This window comes from Myxocyprinus asiaticus, chromosome 20, assembly GCF_019703515.2.
Source record: "Myxocyprinus asiaticus isolate MX2 ecotype Aquarium Trade chromosome 20, UBuf_Myxa_2, whole genome shotgun sequence".
Lineage (NCBI taxonomy): Eukaryota > Metazoa > Chordata > Actinopteri > Cypriniformes > Catostomidae > Myxocyprinus > Myxocyprinus asiaticus.
The window spans coordinates 29,771,782-29,793,988 of NC_059363.1; the positions used below are offsets into that span (position 1 = coordinate 29,771,782).

The following is a 22,207-nucleotide window of genomic DNA, read 5'->3' on the forward strand; positions in this document are numbered from 1 at the left end:
AAACTTTGTTTAAAACTTATGAATTTTGTTTACTAAGTTTTAAAAGTTCATATTACTCATTCATTTTTAAGTTCTTCAAATTTATTCTGAGTTCATAATATGTACGTTATTTAAAGATTGCTCAATTCGGTTTGATGGAAATATTTCATAAAATCGAAGTGCATGAATCTTAAAAAAATAGACTCAAATATATTTTTGAAGTGAAGACATCCGGACATGAGGTTGAAGGGGGTTTATTTGCAATTTTTCATGGGATAAACAATAATACGTTCATACGTACAACGTTAGTGCATACACAGCTCATGTTAAAAAATGGAAAAGCATATTGAAAATACAGAATAAAAAAACTACATGAATATTCAGCACCAACAGAAACTGTCTTGCCATTCTAATGCTTGTTTTACTGTGACATTGGGATGTACAGCTAAACAGTTAATGTGTTTCAAATGGTCTCTACAGAAGGTCTTCAAATACATGGAGCTGCTTAGTAAGACAGTATATGTACAAAATGAACACATGCCTCGGTTAGCAGTCTGGTGTTTTTTAACTGTGGTTGGTTAGTGGTAATGGAGCACATTGAAATTAATGATCAGACGTGAGGCAGAAACGTTTCTCAATCAATTTCACTTGCTGCATGCAAATCAATTGTTACCAAAGCACAGTGTTAATCGTTCAGTGAGCAACCAGAGTGAATCAATCGTATTACACTGTCATTACATTTCATTCTTTAGATTAGAATGTTTGACAGTCGTCGTTCTAGAAAGATCTTACAGTAACACTGCAAATTTAGTTAGTAAAGAGCATTTATTCAAGAGCAGATATGAAGAACAATTTTAAGTGCTTGATGGGAATGTACCCTTTTTTGGATATTTTTAAAAAAATCAAAAATTTAAACTATTGTTAGTGTTATGAATGAAGCTAAGAAATCAATACGTTGTAGAGATTGACACAATTTGATATGTGACAAAGTAAACAAAGTTATTCTTAATTCACATTTTAGGAGTTCTCAGGGCTATGTGCTTATAAATCACTTTAACATCATAAAGGGCCTGTATGAACCAATGGTATGACAAAAATAACTACAAAATCACAAAAGAAACAATTACCTTGAATTGCCTATTCATCCTATGTCAAGAAATATGATGCATAAAAATATTAACACCTCGAGTAAAAATGTAGCTGAATTTGTTCTTTTAACTGTAGCTACCAGTCAGAAAGTGTTGCCAACGGATCAGTGTAACAGTTGTAAAGTGTTAAGAGGCACGGTGCTTTTGTACATTAGTGTAGTTCAAGAGATAACACAATGAGGTAAATGTACTGTATAGCTGACTGCAACACATTAGAAGAGTTTAAATATTAAGTTCATTTACAGTGGTTCACATTTCCCTCTAGCCATGACGAGATACACAAACTAGAAACATTCCCATTCTTAAACAAATGTTCGGTTGCTATCTTAAGAATACTTGAAAGTGTAGCAAATGTAAAATGCATACTGTTTGTAACAAAAACAGTTTGTAGTGCTTTTCTCTTAAGAAACCATGAAACAAAATTAAATATTTGTTTAGCACTAAAAACGTGTTTTATTTTAACACAACCTTCACTATTTCATTTGACTGAACACGAAGAACAAAAACACACTGTAACATTTTTATCTCGCACAAATCACTCACAAGCATTCCGACTTGTTTCCCAATTTCCGGACTGATATATTGTTATAGTTTCCTTGAACGCATAAATATAAAACACCAGAGTTTAGTTGCAAGTGATAAAAATTAAATAAACCATCAGATGTGAGGATGTCAAATATGGTTGGAGTTGAGTTGCAAACTTCTGTGGGTGTTGCTCCAAAATGTTACCAAATTCCACTGGACCGACCACCAGGAGGCGCCAGAATCCTTGCAGAAGCTCTCTTTGGAATTTTGTCATCAATTTGGGCACCTATTAAAAAAAATCTATAGTAAGATACACATGTCTATATCATAAATTAGAAGTTATCACTGAATGTCACAAAAATGGTCAAGAATTGTCTGGGTCACACTTAACCCCTAAAAAAATTAAAAAGAAAGGAACATTTTTAATTTATGCCAATTTTAATAAAATAAATTAAAATAAATCAAATAGGTTTTAATTCATTTATTTATTTTTTTTATTAGGGTGAAATGTGGCCTGGGCATTTCTTCATTAGATTCACCCACACTCAAAAAATAGATGCCTGGCAATAGTAAGGTTAAAACTAAGGGTTTAAATTAGATTTATTTATGTTTAACTTTGCTAAGTGAAAAATTAGTTCAATTTAAGCGATAGTTCACCCAAAAATTGTATTTCTCTCATCATTTACTCCCCCTCATGCCATCCCAGATGTGTATGACTTTCTTTCTTCTGCAGAACACAAATGAAGATTTTTAAAAGAATATCTCAGCTCTGTAGGTCCATACAATGCAAGTTAATGGTGACCAAAACTTTGAAGCTCCAAAAAGCACATAAAGGCAGCATAAAAGTAACCCATTGGTTAAATCCATATCTTCTGAAGCGGTCCAATGGGTTTTGGGTGAGAAAAGGTCTAAATGTAACTGTTTTTACACTGTATATCTTACCATTGCAGTCTCAAGGCACGATCATGATTTCAAGCGCGATTCCACTTCCTAGTGCTTGACGCATGCGCAGAGCGCCAGATGGCGCTAGGAAGGGTAATCGAGCTTGAAATCATGATCGCCAAGGAGACTGCTGATGTCAAGATTTATAGTGAAAAAGGAATTATATTTTGGTTTGTTCTCTCACAAAGCCGATTGGATTGCTTCTTTTAGGATCTTCGAAGTTTTGAGCACCATTCACTTGCATTGTTTGGACCTAAAGAGCTGAAATATTCTTCTAAAAATCTTCGTTTGTGTACTACAGAAAAAAAGTAATTCACATCTGGGATGGTATGAGGGTGAATAAATAATGAGAGACTTTTCATTTTGGGGTGAACTATTCCTTTACTCCCAAAGCAAACAAGTTTTTTTTTTTTTTTTTACCCAATTTGGAATGCCCAATTCCCAGTGTGCTTTTAAGTCCTCATGGTCATGTAGTGATTCGCCTCAATCTGGGTGGCAGAGGATGAATCCCAGTTGCCTTGTTGCCTCTGCGTCTGAGACCATCAACCTGTGCATCTTATCACGTGGCTTGTTGAGCGCATTGCCACGGAGACATAGCGCGTGTGGAGGCTTCATGCCATCCGCCGCGGCATCTGTGCTCAACTCACCATGCGCCACACCGAGAACAAACCACATTATAGCGACCACGAGGAGGTTACCCCATGTGACTCTACCCTCCCTAGCAACTGGGCCAATTTGGTTGCTTAGGAGACCTGGCTGGAGTCACTCACCATGCCTAGCGAACTAGTGAACTCCAGGGGTGGTAGCCAGTGTCTTTTACCACTGCGCTACCCAGGCCCCCCCCCAAGCAAACAAGATTTAAAAGTTCATACTCCTCATTAAATGTGATTAAATATTTCATATTTAGTCTGAATTAATAAAAATGTATGCTATTTAAAGGTTACTCAATTCAATTCGATGGAAATGTGTCATACAATTGAAATGCATACAGGAAATCTTACAAATAGACAGAAATATTTTTGAGTGAATATTTTGAGCCTTTAGTATGATCATGGCTTCTTTACCAGACAAACTAAAGCTGGACTCGTGCAGGTCTCTCATACCCCCGTGGCGAGTACAGGGTCGTGGGTTCATGTCTCCATCTGCAGGGCCCAATTCCTTCTTCCCTGAATTCTGCACCGCAGCTACATCTCCAATGTACGGAGCACGTTCAACACCCTTCAGTGCCTGACTCTGTGGGTAGAAGGTTACAAACAAACTCAATGTGGCTGACTGTTTATGTTACAGGAACAGAATATGTATGATGTACTTCAGACAATTTACAAATCTGTTATTTTTATTTGAATTAGATAGTAACTTTTGTGCTCTCCACTAACAAAATTGTACCAAAAAGTACTACAGTACCACCATGTTTTTTTTTTTTTCTGGACATGTTATCTTTGAAGTACCTGGCAGTAGCATGTAAATGGCATGGCAGATGAAAATGCTAATCATTCATGATATCAAGTACCATGGTATTATGATCACTGTAATGTGGTACCACTACATTACTTATTTCTGCAAGGGTCATAGCATACTCGATAGAGACATTTTGATATGCTGTATAAGCCACTTGTGTAATACCTTCTCCCTCTGGACCATTTTCTTATAGAGGTAATCTGGAAAGGTTCGGAGAGGGTAGAACTTTCCTGAGCCCTCAGCGCAAGTGAAGATTCCATTTTCATAAACCACACGACCGCGACTGATGGTTACCAGGGGAACACCATGACAGCGTAGGTTCTCGTACAGGTTCACATCACCTCCCTGCCATTGAGTGGTCACAGAGGTGGTCCTACAGGTAGATAAAAGCATGTAAATATGTATCTTACACTACTAAGGGAGATGAAACACTTAAACACAAAAGTACAGGTGTACTTTCAATTTATGTGCGAAATGTTATTTAATTCTCAGCTGATTGCTGTTGTACCCTTCACTGTGTATACCTCGTTGATTCTGGATCCCAGACCACCACATCAGCATCAGCTCCAGGGATGATCCTGCCCTTCCTGGGATAAAGGTTGTAGATCTTAGCAGCATTGGAGCTTGTGACCGCAACAAAACGGTTCTCATCCATCTTGCCTCCAACCTTTTAATTAAGCAAGAAAGAGTAAGGGCTTGAGATTTTTTGCAGTATATCAGGAGGCATCTGTCATTTCCAGTCCTTGCCATGAAATGTACTTTTTGTTTGTCTAGCTGAAACGATAATATTAATGCACAATTTTTATGACATGATAAATGATAAAACATCATTAATCTGTAAAACACAGTTGAAGCATTGTTTCTACATTCTTAAAATTCTCAACTACCTTTATGTGAACATCAAAGTACCAAATACCTGACACCACCAAAGTGAGACACTTCAAAAGCATTCATCTGCCATATTTGTACATAGACCAACTATTAAATATAACGCAAAAATGAATCCTGTGACAACAGCCCCTAAGTCTAAAACAGGGACAGCCCTATTTTTAATTTTGATCAATGACTTTCCATCACTTTTTTCCAGTTGTTTATGACTTCTGAAAACCCATTTTTAAAAGTAATTTGGATTCAGACTGATTCGCTAATGAACCATTCAGAACGATGTGTGAACCATTTAGACCAATTAACTGAAAAGAACCTACTCAAAAAAAACTATTCACTCACTAATCGGACATCCCTATGGCTTGCGAACCAATTCTACTCTACACAAGCTCTAACCAAGAGCAATATTTAGGAGATTCAATATTTTAGAGCAGAGCATAACAGAGTGTAACAAGAAAAATATATATTCACTAAAAGAATTTCCATGACTTTCCCATGACTTGGGAACAGGGGCTGACCGTTTTTTGACACTGGATTTTGCTGATACTGATAACTAAGTCGGGGGAAAAGGGCGATAACCGATTAATCGGCCGATAGTTTTTAAAATGGATTTATAGAATGTAAAAAAAAATAAAAAATTCTTTCCTGCCTATGAAGTGCACAGATATAGAGGCTACAAGAGTCCAAAATGAAGATTTGGTGCATAACGCGGGACTTTTAACTATAAACAAGCTGAAACACATTCCATTTACAATGCTCTATATTTAAGTATTTACCAAATTAAGCTTTTTCTATAGCCTATATATTCATCAGATGAAGGGTTCTATATATATTCTATTCTATATATATATTCTATTCTAGATATGAAGTTGAAGACAGATATAATAAATCCCCACAAGGTGTTTTTATTTCACCTCTAGAGTCTGTTGTTATACTGTAGAATCAAGCCGTTTTAACTGTAAAATCCTCCGGAGGAACACAGATATTGGCAACTATTGGTCTACATTTCTGCAGATAACAATGGTTCCAAAAAGCAACTATCGGCACCGATTAATCGGTAAAACCGATATATATCGGTCTACCTCTGCTTGGGAACTGTGTATTTATGAAAACATGTTAAAGGCGTGTGTCTAATGGCATTTCAGTTTTTGCTGTGATATCAAAATTGGTATCAAAAATCATCAAACTGTATAGATATTGGTGTTAACAACAAAAATCGCTATTTTGACAACCCTGCTGAATAGTACAGGTTCCACCATATACAGTATCTTTAACATGAAATGACACTTACAACTCCCCTCTCCCAGATAACACTCATGCGGTCCTGCACGCCAGGAACACCATGAGGGATTTTAGTGAAGTCGTCTTTGCCCATGGCCTTCTGTTTAGTGGTGAAGGGCCGGTGGTCCGATGTCACGACGTTCAGAGTGTCACTACATCACAGTGAAAGGAGAGATGCCATTACAGACTGATATGTGACTATATTTGTATATCACTTCTCAAAAACTTCTCAAAACTTCTCAGAACATGGGAAATCTCCAGCTTACTTCCCCAGAAGGCTGAGCAGGTAATTGGGTGTGTTGGGGTCAAGTCTAAGAGGTGGCACAGTGACAAAAGCAGCAGCGTGTGCCCAGTCTTGGTGGTAGTACTGCAGCCCGTTTAAGACAGCGTGAGCAGTAGTGGTTTCTCCATGCACCACTTTCCCTATGAGCACAAGGGCACAATTTAGTGCTTGTTTCATTGGCAAACCAGTGGATATATCAGTATTCAAAGTCACATGGTATCATTTGGAAAGATCAAGATCATCAGGTATCATATAAAGATTATCTGGTATCATATAAAATGGCTCCAAAAAGTATATTTGGACACCTAAACCACATTTATATGCATGTCTTTGCATTAGATAATAAAATATCAATCCAAGTGGTATTTATTTTTAGAAAAGACAGCACAAGCACACTTCTCAAGCAAAACATTTCAACAATGCTGTTCAGACTTAAGACAAAAATTATTTTTGGTAGTCAAATTTAGTACATGTCCATAGTTAATGTGATGAACAACATCTGTGGTTACTCTGCTATGGCATATATAAGAACATAAGGGCAAATGACTCAAATCACTTTTGCGACCAGTTGATTTGAAATATTAGCACAAATAGCACTGGAAAGGTAAATTCTGAAGAAAAGGTCTAGCATCATTAGTTTGATATTTTGTGTCCAATTAAATTCAGTTCTTACATATTCAGGTGTGGCTTAAGTGTCCAAATACTTTTTCAAACCAATGTATTAAAGACGTTATAATAAAGGTCAAAATATGTATTGAGAATCACTGCTTGGCTCTTACCCTGCATTTTAGCAGATGCTAAAACATCCCCTGCTGACATGCTGGATACATTCACAAGATATATGGGACAGTGGGCCTATGTGATGAAAACCCAATGCATTAATGATAAACACCTTCAAAACCTAAAAAGCATTTTACTACCCTGTATGCACACATGCTTCAGCTGCAAAAGAGGGAACACATAATAATGAAAGTATACATTAGTGGTTCTCAATTGGTGGGACCCAAAATGGGTCGCAGGTCTGTCTGATAGGATTGTGGACAGTAGGGAACAAAAACAATGTGGACCCCCTTTATATTAGGTTTCTTTAATTACTATGTACTTAAGTATTTGATACAACGTACTTATTATGCACATGTGTGTTTTTGCATTGTACTTACATTTAAAGCACCTGCATTACATTACATCTGTAGTTACCCTGTTCACCTTACTCCTAACCCTAAACCTAACCCTAACCTTAAACTTAAACTAAAACTAAAACTAAAACTAAAACTAACCCCATACCTGCCAACATTGGATTGTGTAAAATAAGGAGATTTTTTTTTGGGGGACTGTGGTATGAACGGCAGCCGGTGGAGTTTTTGGTGCACCCCTAGGGTAAGATGGTGCCCTTGTAAGGAGTAGGTGCACTACGCAGACTACGTAATACACGTATAGGGAGCGGCAGTATTGGTAATACTACACTGAAGATGAATAATACCAAGAAATGTATTCAGATTGTCCCTTACCACATCCTTCACAGTTTAAGCAATAAATGTTTTTTGAGTTATTAATAACATGTGTATATCCTTTCTTATATGCTGAGAACTTTCCTGACCCATGACCTATAAAGAATATAATTATTTTTATTTCTTTGAATATTTATCTTTATTTTTTTTATGTATACATCTGTGATCTGTGTTGGTTTATATGTATTTTTCATTTATTTTTATTTTTTTTGTTATTTACTTTATTTTAATTATTTATTTTATTCTTTCACCTGTACTTCTTGTATTTTTGACTCAGTGATTGTATTCATACATTGTTGGATCGGTGTAATTTTGTACATCTTACTGAACATTTATATTGAACTTTTGTTTTTCAATTAAAAAAAATCCACAGTTTTAGCACAATGTGTGGACTTTTCAGACGGTCCCTTACCGCACCCTCCACAGTATTAGCATGTTTCAGCACAATGTGTTGACTTTCAGACGACCCCTTACCCACCCTATCAAAAATGTCCAACTTATATCAACGTTAAATTAACGATCTGGAACGATTTCGCCATGACGGCATCTGACCAGCTTACGGTACAAATCACATCCCGTATTGATCTGATAAAGGATACATAATTTCATACTTAAATACGGGACGCAAAGTGTGGATGTGGAAAATCATGAGTTTATCGGGAGAAATTGTAAAACGGGAGTACAGCGGGAGGAGGGGTGGAAAAATGGGAGAAATCCGGTAAAATCGGGAGTGTTGGCAGGTATGACTAACCCTAACCGCTACTCCTAAACCTACCCATACCTCAACCTCAGTAGCAGCAAATGAGTGAAAAGTGTGAAATCTTGTGAGGATTTTGCAGAACAACATGGTTACACAATAAATACATTGTATTGTATTTTAATGTTAGTACATAGTTAAATACACCTAATAAAAAGTGGGACCAACAATGCTAAAAGTAAATAAAAAAATGCAACTTACCATATAATCATACAAAGTTGGGATTGCAAAATAAATAGGCTTATTAACTTTAAAAAGCGATGAGAAGATAGGCCAACAGTGTTTTGGTGTTTCAGCACTACATCATACTCACTCTGTTCGCGATGGTGATGGCCCGGTGGACGGCCTCTGCTTCAAGCTGTACATGGAAAATTCCCATTGTAAGTGAGAAAACACAAATGTCACCAGTGAAACCTAATGATGAACAGAGGCTTAAGAGTATTAATAATCCAAGGAAATGCAATAAGGAGACGGGAAAGACTAGGAGCCAGACAAAGAACAGCAGTGTGACTAAAATCTTAAAGGAAAACCATTTCACGGTAATTGGATTGAATGGTTACTTTACCTCCTCAGGTCTGCTTATCTCAATGCCCTCTGGTCCACTTATACCCAGATCCAATGCTTCTCTGGCACCCTTGCACGAATAAAAATAACATGAGATAACTCTTACAAGTAACGTGTGAACTGAACTGAGCAGGATGGAAGACGTGATCTAAGAACAGCACGTTTATGTTTCTCTGTAATAATAATACATTAATAGACTCATTTTATTATTATAAAATGTGTTAATTTTATACAATCAAAATACTAATAAAAAAGCACACTACAGTATATGTCAAACTCTATACTCTATAAAGTCTCCCATATATGTGGTATGCAGACATGCTGCCTATGTACAAGTTTCAGATCTGTAACTTATGAGGTTACATTGCAGTAAGGATGCTGCTGTAGAAGACTGCTGCCTATGTAGACAGTAGAGAGCAGGGCAGCTCACTAGGTTTTGGAGCAGTGCTTAATTCCAAGGTGAAGATTCAATAATGGTTCATTATACCTCAGCAACCAGCTCTCCGTTCTCAGCATGGACGCGGGCCACAGCGCCAATGTCCTTACAGTTCTGCAGGGCCTGGAACAGCTCACTGTCCCTCAGCATGTACATGTCCTTATAGGCCATAAACATCTGGAAGGAGTTCACACCCTTTTCTCGCACCAGCGTCTCCATCTGAGCCCTAACCTGAGATGCAAGCCAAACGTTTGTCTCAAAACAATAAGTGAACATTCAACACATGTAAAAAAGTTGCACGAAGTTGCATTAGTGCTCACTATTACATAACACTGTCTTGCAGACACCAAACAAATAGTCAGTACCTTTGGTCCCCACCAGGTCACTCCCACATGAAGAGCGTAGTCACAGCAGGCCTTGGCATCAGCGTGAGAGCGACACTTTTCATAAGCATCCAACAATGATTCATTCTTCTCTGGCAGCACGTGACCAATCACCATAGTAGTGCCTCCAGCCAGTGCAGCCTGAGAATAAAAAAACAACAGACTCACTGCTGTGGGATCCATACAGTGTCAATATCAATCACTTGGTCTGATGGGCCAACAACATTAAATAATAGCAACAAGTTCCAAAACCTTTTTATATAAAAAATAAGACATTATACAAAAATGATGAGATAAATTAGGTCAACAATTGTATTCAAACAACTAGATGGGAAAACTGTGGGATTCAATGAAAGCCATTAACAACATGGAACCTAAAGAAAGCTAACGAACTGAATGATTTTTACCTTTTAAAACTATGACCTCAATGATGATATGGCCATAAGGCTTGTGGTGGATAGCTTTAAATTACAGTCGCTGTTTCGTCAGTTATGTACCAAGATATCCAGAGAACCGGATGGGATTTCTCCCTGCCTCCTAAAAACCTGCACTGAGGAACTTACTCCAGCTTGGTGCCCACTCTTTCAGCTTTCATTGGACTCACACACGGTTCCTGCACTATGGAAAAAATCTGTGATCACCCCAGTCCCAAAGAAGCCTTGCCCGGCTGAGAACAATGATTACAGGCCTGTAGCATTGACATCAATCGTAATGAAATGTTTTGAGAAATATATTGTGTTTTTATTGAAAAATGAGGTAAACTCAAAGTTAGACCCTAGGCAGTTTGCTTATAGACAAAGAAGGAACACGGATGATGCAGTCAGCAGTATTACCCATTTAGTCCTCAAACATTTGGAGGACACTAAGGCATATGCACAATTACTTTTTATTGATTTTAGTTCAGATTTTAATACTCTTCAGCCGTACTTACTATTGGATAAATTGAAACAGATGAATGTAAATCCTTTTATTATTAAATGGTATTTTTCTTCTTAAACTAATAGAGTCCAACAGGTAAAAGTCATTAAGGCAATTTCTGATTGCCCCTCAATGGTGTGTGTGAGCTCCCCAGTTCTCTTCACATTATACACGAATGGATATGGGAGCAAAACCCCCCAAAATTATATTGTGAAATTCTCTGATGATACCGCCATTCTTGGCTTTTTACACAGAGATCAAAATATATCATCTTTCCACTCTGAAATCAAACAGTTTGTGGATTGGTGTGACGCTCACCACCTTGTTGTGAATGTGAAGAAAACTGAGATGATATTCGATCCGAAGTCAATTGTTGACCATAGACCATTCATGGTGTACTTCATATAAATATCTTGGTGTCTATACTGACAGCTCGCTTACATGGCATGTTCATGTTGAAAACCTTTGCTCTAGGCTACAACAGAGGATGTACTTTTTGAGAAGGCTCAGACTCTATGGTGTTAGTAGTAAAATTATGTCTTTGTTTTATCAAACGGTTTTAGAGAGTGTAATTCATTACGGCATACAAGTATGGTAAGGTAACCTGTCAGCACAGTTAAAGTCTAAGCTTGCACGTCTCATCCAAATGGCCATGAAGATCATGGGCAAAAAAGAACAACACTATCTTCAGTCTTTATATGAAAAATCTGTGCTCACGGAGGCACAGAAGATTCTGAATGTTACAACACACATCCTGAATCCAGAATTTGAGGTGTTGCCATCAGGCAGGAGGCTCAGAATGCCAAATTGTAGACTGAACCAGTATAAGAATTAATTCATTCCATCTGCAATCAAGATATTAAATAGCAACAAGCAAGGGCAACAAGTAAAATTACTAAAGTTGCTAAAATAAAAATTTAAATTTAAACTCCATGATGTTGTTTGTATTGTATTTGTACTTGTAATTGTGTGGATGTGCATTATGCTGTTGTTGACAAGTGTGCTATGTGATGCTGCAGCTTCAAGCCCAAGACAAGTTTCCCTGTGGGACAATAAAGTATATCTTACATCTTAGATCCAGTCCCTTTCATCTTTTGTTTCTGCAAACGTTACACCGAGTTTCCAAATTGGGAGGATGTGTTAACTTTCAACATGGCGAAGGAGAGAACACTCTCTGTGATGGTGTCAAAATAAGAGTTCCCTAAGAATGAAACTGCCGTCCTCAATGTTTTCTCCCTGACAACAAAACACTTGATAATTCTGATAGCATGTATGGCAGCATCACTTCACGACCGGAGCAAATTACTACCACACTACAGCTGAGGAATAGAGTTAAACTAACAGCTTACTGTTCATCATTGCAACACATGCAGGTAATCACACACTCAGTCGCTTTCTCTCTCTTTCTCTCTCTCACACACACACACACACACATACACACACACACACAAACATCCTTGTTACTCCAATAACTTATTAGAAACTGCCCAAGCTGTCGTTACTAGTTCAAAAGTGATGTTTTCGAATTAGTAACTGGCATACTGTACAGAACTCTTGCTTGTGTGATATTACTTTAATAACACACACAACTCTCCTCAACAAGACACATGATTTGAAGCCTCATTCATGTCCATGGAAGAAACTGTAAGGCTTACGTGGAAATATGAGCAATAATAATAGTGATCATTTGCCTTAGCAAACCCCACTTAATAACATCTTACCATATCTGTCTGCACATAATGTTTTTCAAGGTGTACTACAATTAGTAGAATGCTGGTTTTCAGTATATTAAAATAATGTTAATAGTAATTCACCAGCAAATAATGTCTTTCTTAAAAGCATCTCTTAGCTGACACATCCACTGAAGGGGGAGTGCATTTGTGCACCATTGTCTTTCCAAACAATGGCACGAGTGAAAGGCTTTTTGCAGCAGTCTTTGCAGCAGTGCTCCTGTATCTATGGAAACAGAATCTGATCTCCATTTGTCTCGGTGCCTGCCGAGTCTCATGGCGGTAGCGGGGAGGGGGTAGAAGAGAATGCCACTTGTGTTGCCAAGGCTAACAATACCAGCGACAATAACAACCCCTTTGTTTGTCATCTCAGAGCCCGCAGCACTCAGAATAAGCATGTGTGTATGTATATGTGATGGTGAATCATGCCCTGTGGTTGACTGAGGCAGTCTGTGAGTGTGCAATGCTCAATGTCTGCTAAGTGACCCATGGGATTTATTTAGGCAGAGCAGCCTGCTAAAGCGACCATGTTTCTGCTTTTGAACTATTTATAAAACACGAACAAATGAATGTGACATTAAATGGATGTTACATCACACATATTTTGGTTTAGGGCGGTACAGAGATGCTTCACTGCATGAAATTATTTACTTGCAATATGAAAAGCTCTTTTATATTAAAATATTATACTATTATATAATGCAAGGAAAAGCAGGTTACAGCCAGGACTTCCAAAACACAGTTTAGAAAAAAGCTCTAGATTTTGGATAACAGCATAGGACTTCAAGTGATACTGCCACAATGGCTACTTTTGGAGAAGGAGAAGAACGTATTGAGTTGTTTTGTGGTGAAAGGAGCCTGACAGATGGTGGGTGGCCACCCAAGGTATCGAGAGGTCCAAAGTCGATCTTCTCTACCATTTTAGCTTCTACTTTCTTTTTGTCTGTCCCAAAGTGTACTGAAATTTTTCCAAAAAATGTTCTTTCATCCTATACATAAAATACAAAGACTGAAGCAATTACAATTTCCTGACTAACATTACATTAAGTTCAACTACTGAACTATAAGCTACACTGAAAAAATGTTAACCAATGTGGTTGATGTGTTAAAACCTAATTTAACTGGTTTGGTTCAAGTCAAAAATTTAATTTGACATGTCTTAATCAACCTCAATATATTAGGTTACACCAACAAAACTCATTTTTAAGGGTTAGATCAGGTAAAACTAGCTCATTAAAGGAATAGTTCACCCAAAAATAAAAATTCTCTCATCATTTACTCATCCTCATACCATCCCATATGTGTGTCTTTCTTTCTTCTGCAGAACACAAATTAAGATTTTTAGAAGAAAATCTCAGCGATGTATGTCCATGCAATGCAAGTAATTGGTGACGAAAAGTTTGATGCTCCAAAAATCACATAAAGCCAGCAAATAAGCAATCCATACAACTCCAGTGGTTAAATCCATGTCTTCAGAAGAGATATAATAGGTGTGGGTGAGAAACAGATCAATATTTAAGTCATTTTTACTACAAACTCCACCGTTTACCAGGCCCAAACAGTAGGTGGCGATATGCATGAAGAATGTGAATCGCCAAAAAACAAAACAAGAACAATGTGAAAGTGAAAGTGGAGATTCATAGTAAAAAAGGACTTAAATATTGATCTGTATGGATTACTTTTATGTTGACTTTTGTGATTTTTGGAGATTAAGTTCTCGCCACCATTTCCTTGCATTGTATGTACCTACAGAGCTCAGTTCTTCTTCTAAAAAATGTCATTTGTGTTCAGCAGAAGAAAGACAGTATGTATCTTTACAAAATACTGTTTGTGAATGTGTATCTTTAACAACATGTTGTCTTAAAAACATCCAGTCAATAACTGAGTCAGATGTTAACTTAGTAAGTGATTTGACAGATTCAGTGAGTAGCTGATTCAAACCAATAAATCATGAGTTTGTGAGTCTTTTTGACTGATCCATTAAATGAACCAGCTCTTAAGAGTTATTCGTTCATTTTGCCATGTTCATTTAAAATTTTGCCATGGTCCAAGATTCAGTTTTAGGATTTGTAGATCCTGTAGCAGTGCCTAATAACAGTGCAGAAAAGACTGGCATACTTCAGTAATTGAGGATATTATTTTAGCGGATAAAAGTTTGAAAGTAATACAGTACATAATCATAGCAACAATGTTAGAGTTTAAGCCAGTACGCTTTAGGCCCAGGCAGAATTTGCAGACTTTTTTCATATTTTCTGTGCTGTTTTTGAGGGAAAATCTGTGAAATACTGCGGAAGGGTTTAAACATAGTAAAATATTGTAAATGGAGTTGACTGTACGTCACTCTTTTTGATAGCTGAAAGCATCATGAAATTAGCCAAAATGTTTAATAAACAAACACGCAAGTGTTGTCGAATGCATAGAACTTTTAAGAATGACGTATGTTGAAATTCTGCGGAAATATGCAGAGTCTTCTCTGGAGCTCTGGGCCTGTGTGATCAGATTCCATCCAGATTCCATCTAGGCCTGTGTGATCAGTGAACAATACCTTTGTGCCGCTGTAGAAGTCATCGGTGGTGCTGGCGTTCATGAAGCTCTCATTCAAGTGAACACTGGTGTCAATACCCCCCGGCAGCACCAGCTTTCCTGTGGCATCAATAACTTTGGCCCCTCCGGGGATCATCAGCTCCTTGCCTACTTGCTGGATAATGCTGTTCTCAATGTACACGTCCGCTTCCTGTGTGAAGTCATCATTCACCACTTTACCTCCCTTTATGAGGATGCGCACCATTGCTGAGCTGGAAGACATGGTTCACCCTAAGAGAGACAGAGAGAGAATTTTAATATAATATAATATAATATAATATAATATGCCATGGTCTGTTCGAATACTCAATGCTGATTGGCTGGAATGTGTGCGGTTCAAACCGTTGAATGCACAGGTAGTTCTAGTCAGTTTTAATGACCATTCTGTATTAATGTGCCCACTCTGTTGTCCTCCATAATGAGACATTGCGAAAGTTTTATGCCTCTGTTCAAACGACCTCCGGACGCGAATATAGTCTCAGAGCTGGGATTAACTGTCACATCACAAAACAACATCATCAAGTCATGCAGTGCAGTCTTAAATTCAACTGTGAAGTTCTACAGGAAACATGGAAAAGACAACAGTTTTCATCAATCAGCCCTGTATTAATCACCCATAGCGCTTGTTAGGAAAGTATGGTTTGACATTCAGCTGTTTTGCACAGAGGGGGAGAGAAGGTAAACAGGACCCATCAAATGCGTCTTTCGCTGTCCGGCAAGACGAGGCAAGACGAGGCAAGACGATTTATATATTAATATGAAAAATTAATCTGCACTGCTCAACGTGCTGCTAGAGCTAAAAGCTAGAGGGTGCCCCGCTATCACGCATCGCTTACTGAAGCACTGAATGGATGGAAACTGTTTCCTAACACGCAGCCTTTTGCGGTGTAGTAATCGTGCAAGGCCACATCGCAATTTCATTCATTCATTCAATCCTGCAGCCTTAATGGATTTCATATAGATATCTCAGATCTCAAAGTCTACAGGTTTGGAGCATTTTCTATGATTTTTCTCCTCATCATGAGCAGTAAGTGCTACTTTTACAACTATCACATCAGCAAAGCTGTTTTTCCCTCATTAATGTGAAAATGACAAAAAAATAGGAATTAAATATAACATGTTCTGATGAGTACCAACCCTTCTACATTATGTAGCTATTATTATTTCTGGATTGAGTATTGAAATTAACAGTTTTTAAATAGTGTTTGATCTCCAAAACACTGTAAAATTATCACACTACTTTATCTCTGTGTCTGATTTAGAACGGGCAGAACTCTAGATCTAACGACCTGTAGATCTTGTTAACCGTTATTGTTATTCTTGCAGTCAAAATTTGCACAGTAAAAATCAATGACAGCTGTAACTAATCAATGCTGGCAAGTGACCATGGTATAGGCGGTATAATCCACGGCTAGGTGTGCGTTAAACTATTTTAAATGCACTTCGCGGAGGCAACCACCCTCCGCTTCGCATCGGTGATCCTTTGCCTCCACGTTGTGCATTTAAAATCTTTTAAAGCACAACTATCCATGGATTATCCCTTACATACGTATAATAGAATAGAACAGAATATTTTATAAAAACCCTGCTTACTATACTGCCCTATACAGCCAAAATGCAGTAACTATGGCAACAGTGAAACTGAGAAACACTGTTTTAACATTTTTGATTTTAGTGTGGATTTTATGGTTTCTGCAATTTTCACAACATGATCATATGGGAAATCGCCATGCTGTTCCCGAATGTTTACATACCCTGAAATCTGTCACAGTCGGGCCTGACTGTGCCTCCCCTGACTGTCTGTCTGTCTCGTCTTAGAGTCATTTCTGTGTGTGCCACGTCTGTGTGTGTCGGTGTTTTCCCGTATGTGTCTCAGGTGCTGCCGGTGGGTGATTGGCGTTTCCGTGGGAATGCTGAACAGTCAGCTAATCGATGATCAGCATTTCCATGGGAACGCTGATTGCCTAGCTCATCAGTGGACCGACGGCATCTATCCCTCGTTATTTACCTCCTTATTTGAACCCCCCTCGTGTTTCTTGTCTTTGCTGAATTCTTTTGTTTGTCTGCATGTGCGTTCGGTCTGTTCCCTCTATCTATTGATCTGCTACAAGATTGTTCGGTCGGTTCTAGTATTATTACTAGTTCTGTTTTTGGTTCCCCTTTTTCTCCATCGAGAGAGTTTTTGTTTGTATTTTGCCTTTGATTAATAACGTTCATTTTTGTTTTCCATCTCTGCATTTGGGTCCTTCATCTCTGCAATATTACTGTGACAGAAATCGACCCCACTCTGCCAAAATTCTAACAAGCGTTATCCTCTATCAGACATTTTTTGCATCAATTAAAATGTGTTCAACTTTCCCTGTGGCACTACTATGAGTAATCTCTCAGACACAGGTCCTGGTCCCATGGAAACCAAGAAGTAATCACGTTCACATAAACAATGATGAGTGCAATTCTGGGGTTGCGTTTTAGCTCTTCCATTCACAGGGTGCCTAGGTTTAGGCTTTGGATTTTGGTTAGATGGTAGGGTTAATAAAATATGCATTCCTGTTGACATTACATAATTTACAACTAAAAATACAACTTGCTTTTGGCGCCACTCGGTGGACATTTCACTTGGAAACTAGCCAACTACACTTCCGGCTTCAGCCACTGGGGGCAGTGGTTTGAATTACGGTAAACTCAGCAGCATAACTTTTCGATCTGTTTGACTTTCTGATCATATTTATGCTAATCCTGTCTGTATCAGTAAAGATCATGGTCTAAGAGACCCATGTAGTTCTGTAGTTACTGCATTTTGACTTTGCATGGCAGTATATACAGAGTTCCCCAACCTTTTGACCAGTGATAATCATGGCTATTTCAGTTGTTCATGATCACTAGATAATGGCTTCTTTTGCATTTAATAGAGATTACACTTAAAAAGAGCAATTTCTGTAAAGACGCTGGCTACCACCCCTGGAGTTCGCTAGTTCGAATCCCAGGGCATGCTGAGTGACTCCACCCAGATCTCCTAAGCAACCAAATTGGCCCGGTTGCTAGGGAGGGTAGAGTCACATGGGGTAACCTCCTCGTGATTGCTATAATGTGGTTCGTTCTCGGTGGGGCGCGTGGTGAGTTGAGCGCGGTTGGATGGCGTGAAGCCTCCACACACGCTATGTCTCCGTGGCAATGCGCACAACAAGCCACGTGATAAGATGCGTGGGTTGACGATTTCAGACGTGGAGGCAACTGGATTCGTCCTCCGCCACCCGGACTGAGACGAATCACTACGCGACCACGAGGACTTAAAAAGCACATTGGGAATTGGGCATTCCAAATTGGGAGAAAAAAAAAGATACATTTCTAGCTAGATGAAATGTCTTAGAGCTGAGCAGAACTAGGAAAATATATAGTTATATAAAATATGTAAACTTTCCAGGTATTTTTATGACTCCAACCCATATATTTTATACATGCTCATACTTTTGAAATGATAGCACATATCTCAACAGTGAACTTGCGCTAATCCACTTTTCCACATTTGGTCTATGGAACCACCTAGATCCTGACTTGATTTCCAAACAGAATCAATCATTAAATGCATAGCCCAAATTTTCCACGGCTTAGTTTTAAAGAGGTTACAACCCATTATGCCAGTCTTGAATCTCACTTGAGTGGGTAAACTGACACCAAAATTGTGTGATAATATCCTCAGCTTGACAAGAGTCGTCCTATTATCAAATTCAGCTCTTAACATGATAATTACAAAAACACGAATTATTCATGACACATTAGCGCAAATCCAGACCAAGCACTGCAGCGAATCACTTTGAAACAATGAAACCTCAATCATCCCACATTGTAAACACACTACCGTTTGAAACTGTAATGCGAGCTGTAGCCTTTAGTAAATCAAAAGCAGGATAGTTAAAAAAAAAAAAAAAAAAAAAAACAGACAGAGATTTTTCATTTTTTGGTGAACTATCCCTTTAAAAAGAAATTATGATCTTGCACATCAGAGGAATTCTGACCCAGTTTTTCCAGCATTGCATGCACAAGGATGTGGTTTATTAGCAGTTAATATATGTAGACTGGCAGCTGTTGCTGCACATTCTCTGCAGCATTGCACTTTCTCATCATCTAATCCCAAGTGAAAGCATGCATGCGAGTTTATGCTACAAAGTGAGTAGGGGGCAGGTGGGTGCGGCAGATTCACAGTATGGCGCTGCCCAGGACAACCCCCCCCCAAACCCTTGTTCTGAGCCCCTGATGGTGAATGGAGTGTGTGTGTGTGTGTGTGTGTGCAAGGAGGGGCTACTATGGAGCAAGAGAAAAAGGGTGTGTCTACAGACATCTTACTATAAAAAGAAACAGTCCGGTGCATGAGCTACATCTGTCCTGTCTTCACAACGCAGCCAGAAGAAAAATTATTGGAGCATTTGTTCCTCGTCATGACTCATGGAGGCCTTCTGGAATGACCCACTTTTGAACCGTGGCATATTCTGTTAGATCAAGACAGATCCCTTCAGGCTCATATGAAGTAGGCAAACTTCTGGGGTCTATTAGGCTAGATGACCTGTGTCATAGAAGCAACTTCAAATCAATAAACTGGACTGGATGAGATTTTTAGGGCAATTTGAACCATCAAAACAGCAATCCAAGCAAGGATTGTAAGGGGAACATTCAAGGGACTGGAACGTTCATGTACTGTAGAAAAAATGGAATGGAATGGAAATGCAAATAAAACAACAAATAAATGGAATGGAAAATAAAAGATATGAGAACAAATATGGAAAAATGTTTCTTATCAAGAATGGTAAAACTTTTAAATTCAAGCTATTTTAAACAATCATGCAAACTGTTAGGTTAAGTAAACATTAGGGGTGGGTAAAAATATCGATTCCCTGAACTATCCCCATATCCCTTCTTAAAATCCCAAGATTGATTGTTTACTTTTATCTTAATGTTTACTTCAGTTTTAGGTTGAGCAATTGAACTGCATAGTTTGGGCCCTGTTGTTAATTTTTTTAATTATTATTTTCGCACAAAGTTAAAAGGCTTCCTGTAGAATTTACAGCATTCGCTGAGAGAGAATGTCTGTCACATGTAAGCAGAACGAACATTAGAACCCAAAGGAATCAGAATCGAAACGTTTCGTAATTGGAATCGAATCGAGAGCTTGTGAATCGGAATCAAATCAAATCAGGAAATCTGTATCGATACCTGGACCTAGATAACATAAGGGAAAGGGCTATTTTATGAATATGTTTCACACTCATATAGTGCAGTGCAGAAGTAATTTAATTTCATATGTATATTGACATACGAGGCTTCATTTAGAGGCAGAGGATGATGATGATGATGATGATGATGGTAGACTCATCCCACTTGGACCTGAGTCTGTCACACACAAAGGGGCGACCAAGCCCTTACACTATAAAGCACGTTCAATATGTTTCAAGACGCGAGATATTAGACACATTCGTTGTTTTTTTAATTGTAAGAATATTGTACTAGAACGATCCTAAATATCACATACTGACTGTGCTCTCGTGTTTTATTATAATGCTTATTGCTGGTGGGCTCGCGCTGTCTGTGAACATACAACATCTACACTCATGAACAAGAATTTAATAAAAACACTACGATTACCATCGAGAAAGAAGCAATTAACTATTAAAATTAACATTATAAGAGACACAAGAATGATAGACCATTTTCTATTGATCATGAGTCGAGCAGTGTCTATGTGAACTAGTGAACTATTTGATTTTCTTCAAATAGCTTACTAATGCATGCGAAATAACAAGCCGTCGTGCACTTACTTCTTTTGCTATATCCTTAAAACGCGATTTTCGTTCACTTTTAGCGTTGTTTAACAATAAAGCCTGGTTAGACGGGCAAGCAGACACAGGCAGATGCTTTGGTTGGTCCAACCCGGTAAACCGTACGTTTGCAGCAGCATCCAGACTGTGAGAGCCGGCCGCTGACCAATCACAGGCGACATACACAGAGATGGCCTCAGCACTGACCAATAACATTGCGGTATGGGCGTGTCCAGTCGTCAGCGGTACGTACCATTTGTGCGGAAACACAGGGGATGGAACTGAAGATCACTATGCCAATGTGGCAGTAGTGTAAACCCAGACCAGTACTAAAAAATCTTATTTGTTTACATAATCGAAACAATATATATTTCTCAGACTTTCCTCCAAGGTCTTTTGATAACCTGCTGCATTCATCTTGCTCCCAAGTTATTTATTCGTTTATTGTGAATTACAACACTATGAAGCTGTAACATTACATGTAATTATAAGTGAGATCAGGGCTAAGCGTAACAAGGGTTATACCATATCAAAGTAACTATAATTTCTGAGTCAAAAGTCCAGTTACACAAATGTGTATTTTCTCTAGCAGTGATTTTGTATGTTGGATTCAAACACACTGTTCAAAAGTAGAATAATTGTGGTGAATTCTATTCTCCAAACTACAATTTTTGAATGTCATGTCAATGCCTATTTGCTATATGTTCACCCAAAAATGAAAATTCTCTCATCATTTACTCCCCCTCATGCCATCCCAGTCATATACATCGAGATGTATATGACTTTCTTTTTTCTGCTGAACACAAAGATTTTTAGAAGGATATTTCAGCTCTGTCCATACAATGCAAGTGAATAGGTAGCAAAATTTGGAAGCTCAAAAATGCACAGAAGGGCAGCAAAAATGTAATCCATATGACTCCAGTGGTTAAATCCATGTAATCTGAAGTGATATGATAGGTATGGGAGAGAAGCAGATCAATATTTAAGTCTTTTTTTTTTCTTTTACTATAAATCTCCACC

At 38.2% G+C, this 22,207-nt stretch overlaps 1 protein-coding gene across 1 annotated transcript; it reads right to left on the reverse strand.

Moving 5' to 3' along the window:
- Nucleotides 1-217: 217 nt before the first annotated feature.
- On the reverse strand, nt 218-21,300 carry LOC127411323 (dihydropyrimidinase-related protein 5-like). Its single transcript, XM_051646828.1, has 13 exons — nt 21,188-21,300; nt 15,343-15,611; nt 10,132-10,290; nt 9,818-9,997; nt 9,332-9,400; nt 9,080-9,124; nt 7,281-7,356; nt 6,485-6,641; nt 6,229-6,370; nt 4,577-4,719; nt 4,218-4,425; nt 3,659-3,827; nt 218-1,938 (listed from the first exon to the last, which is right to left on the reverse strand). Exons 2-13 carry the CDS (start codon nt 15,601-15,603, stop codon nt 1,853-1,855), a joined length of 1,695 nt encoding a protein of 564 aa, XP_051502788.1. The 5' UTR covers nt 15,604-15,611; nt 21,188-21,300; the 3' UTR covers nt 218-1,852.
- Between the last annotated feature and the right edge of the window lie 907 nt (nt 21,301-22,207).

Excerpts from the sequence above, each read along its gene's own strand:
- LOC127411323 (XM_051646828.1), bottom strand. The coding sequence starts at position 15,603 with ATGTCTTCCAGCTCAGCAATGGTGCGCATCCTCATAAAGGGAGGTAAA. Across the intron at positions 9,998-10,131 it reads TGACCTGGTGGGGACCAAAG|GTTAGGGCTCAGATGGAGAC; the intron begins GTACTGACTATT and ends CTTGCATCTCAG. Across the intron at positions 4,426-4,576 it reads TGGGATCCAGAATCAACGAG|GACCACCTCTGTGACCACTC; the intron begins GTATACACAGTG and ends ATCTACCTGTAG.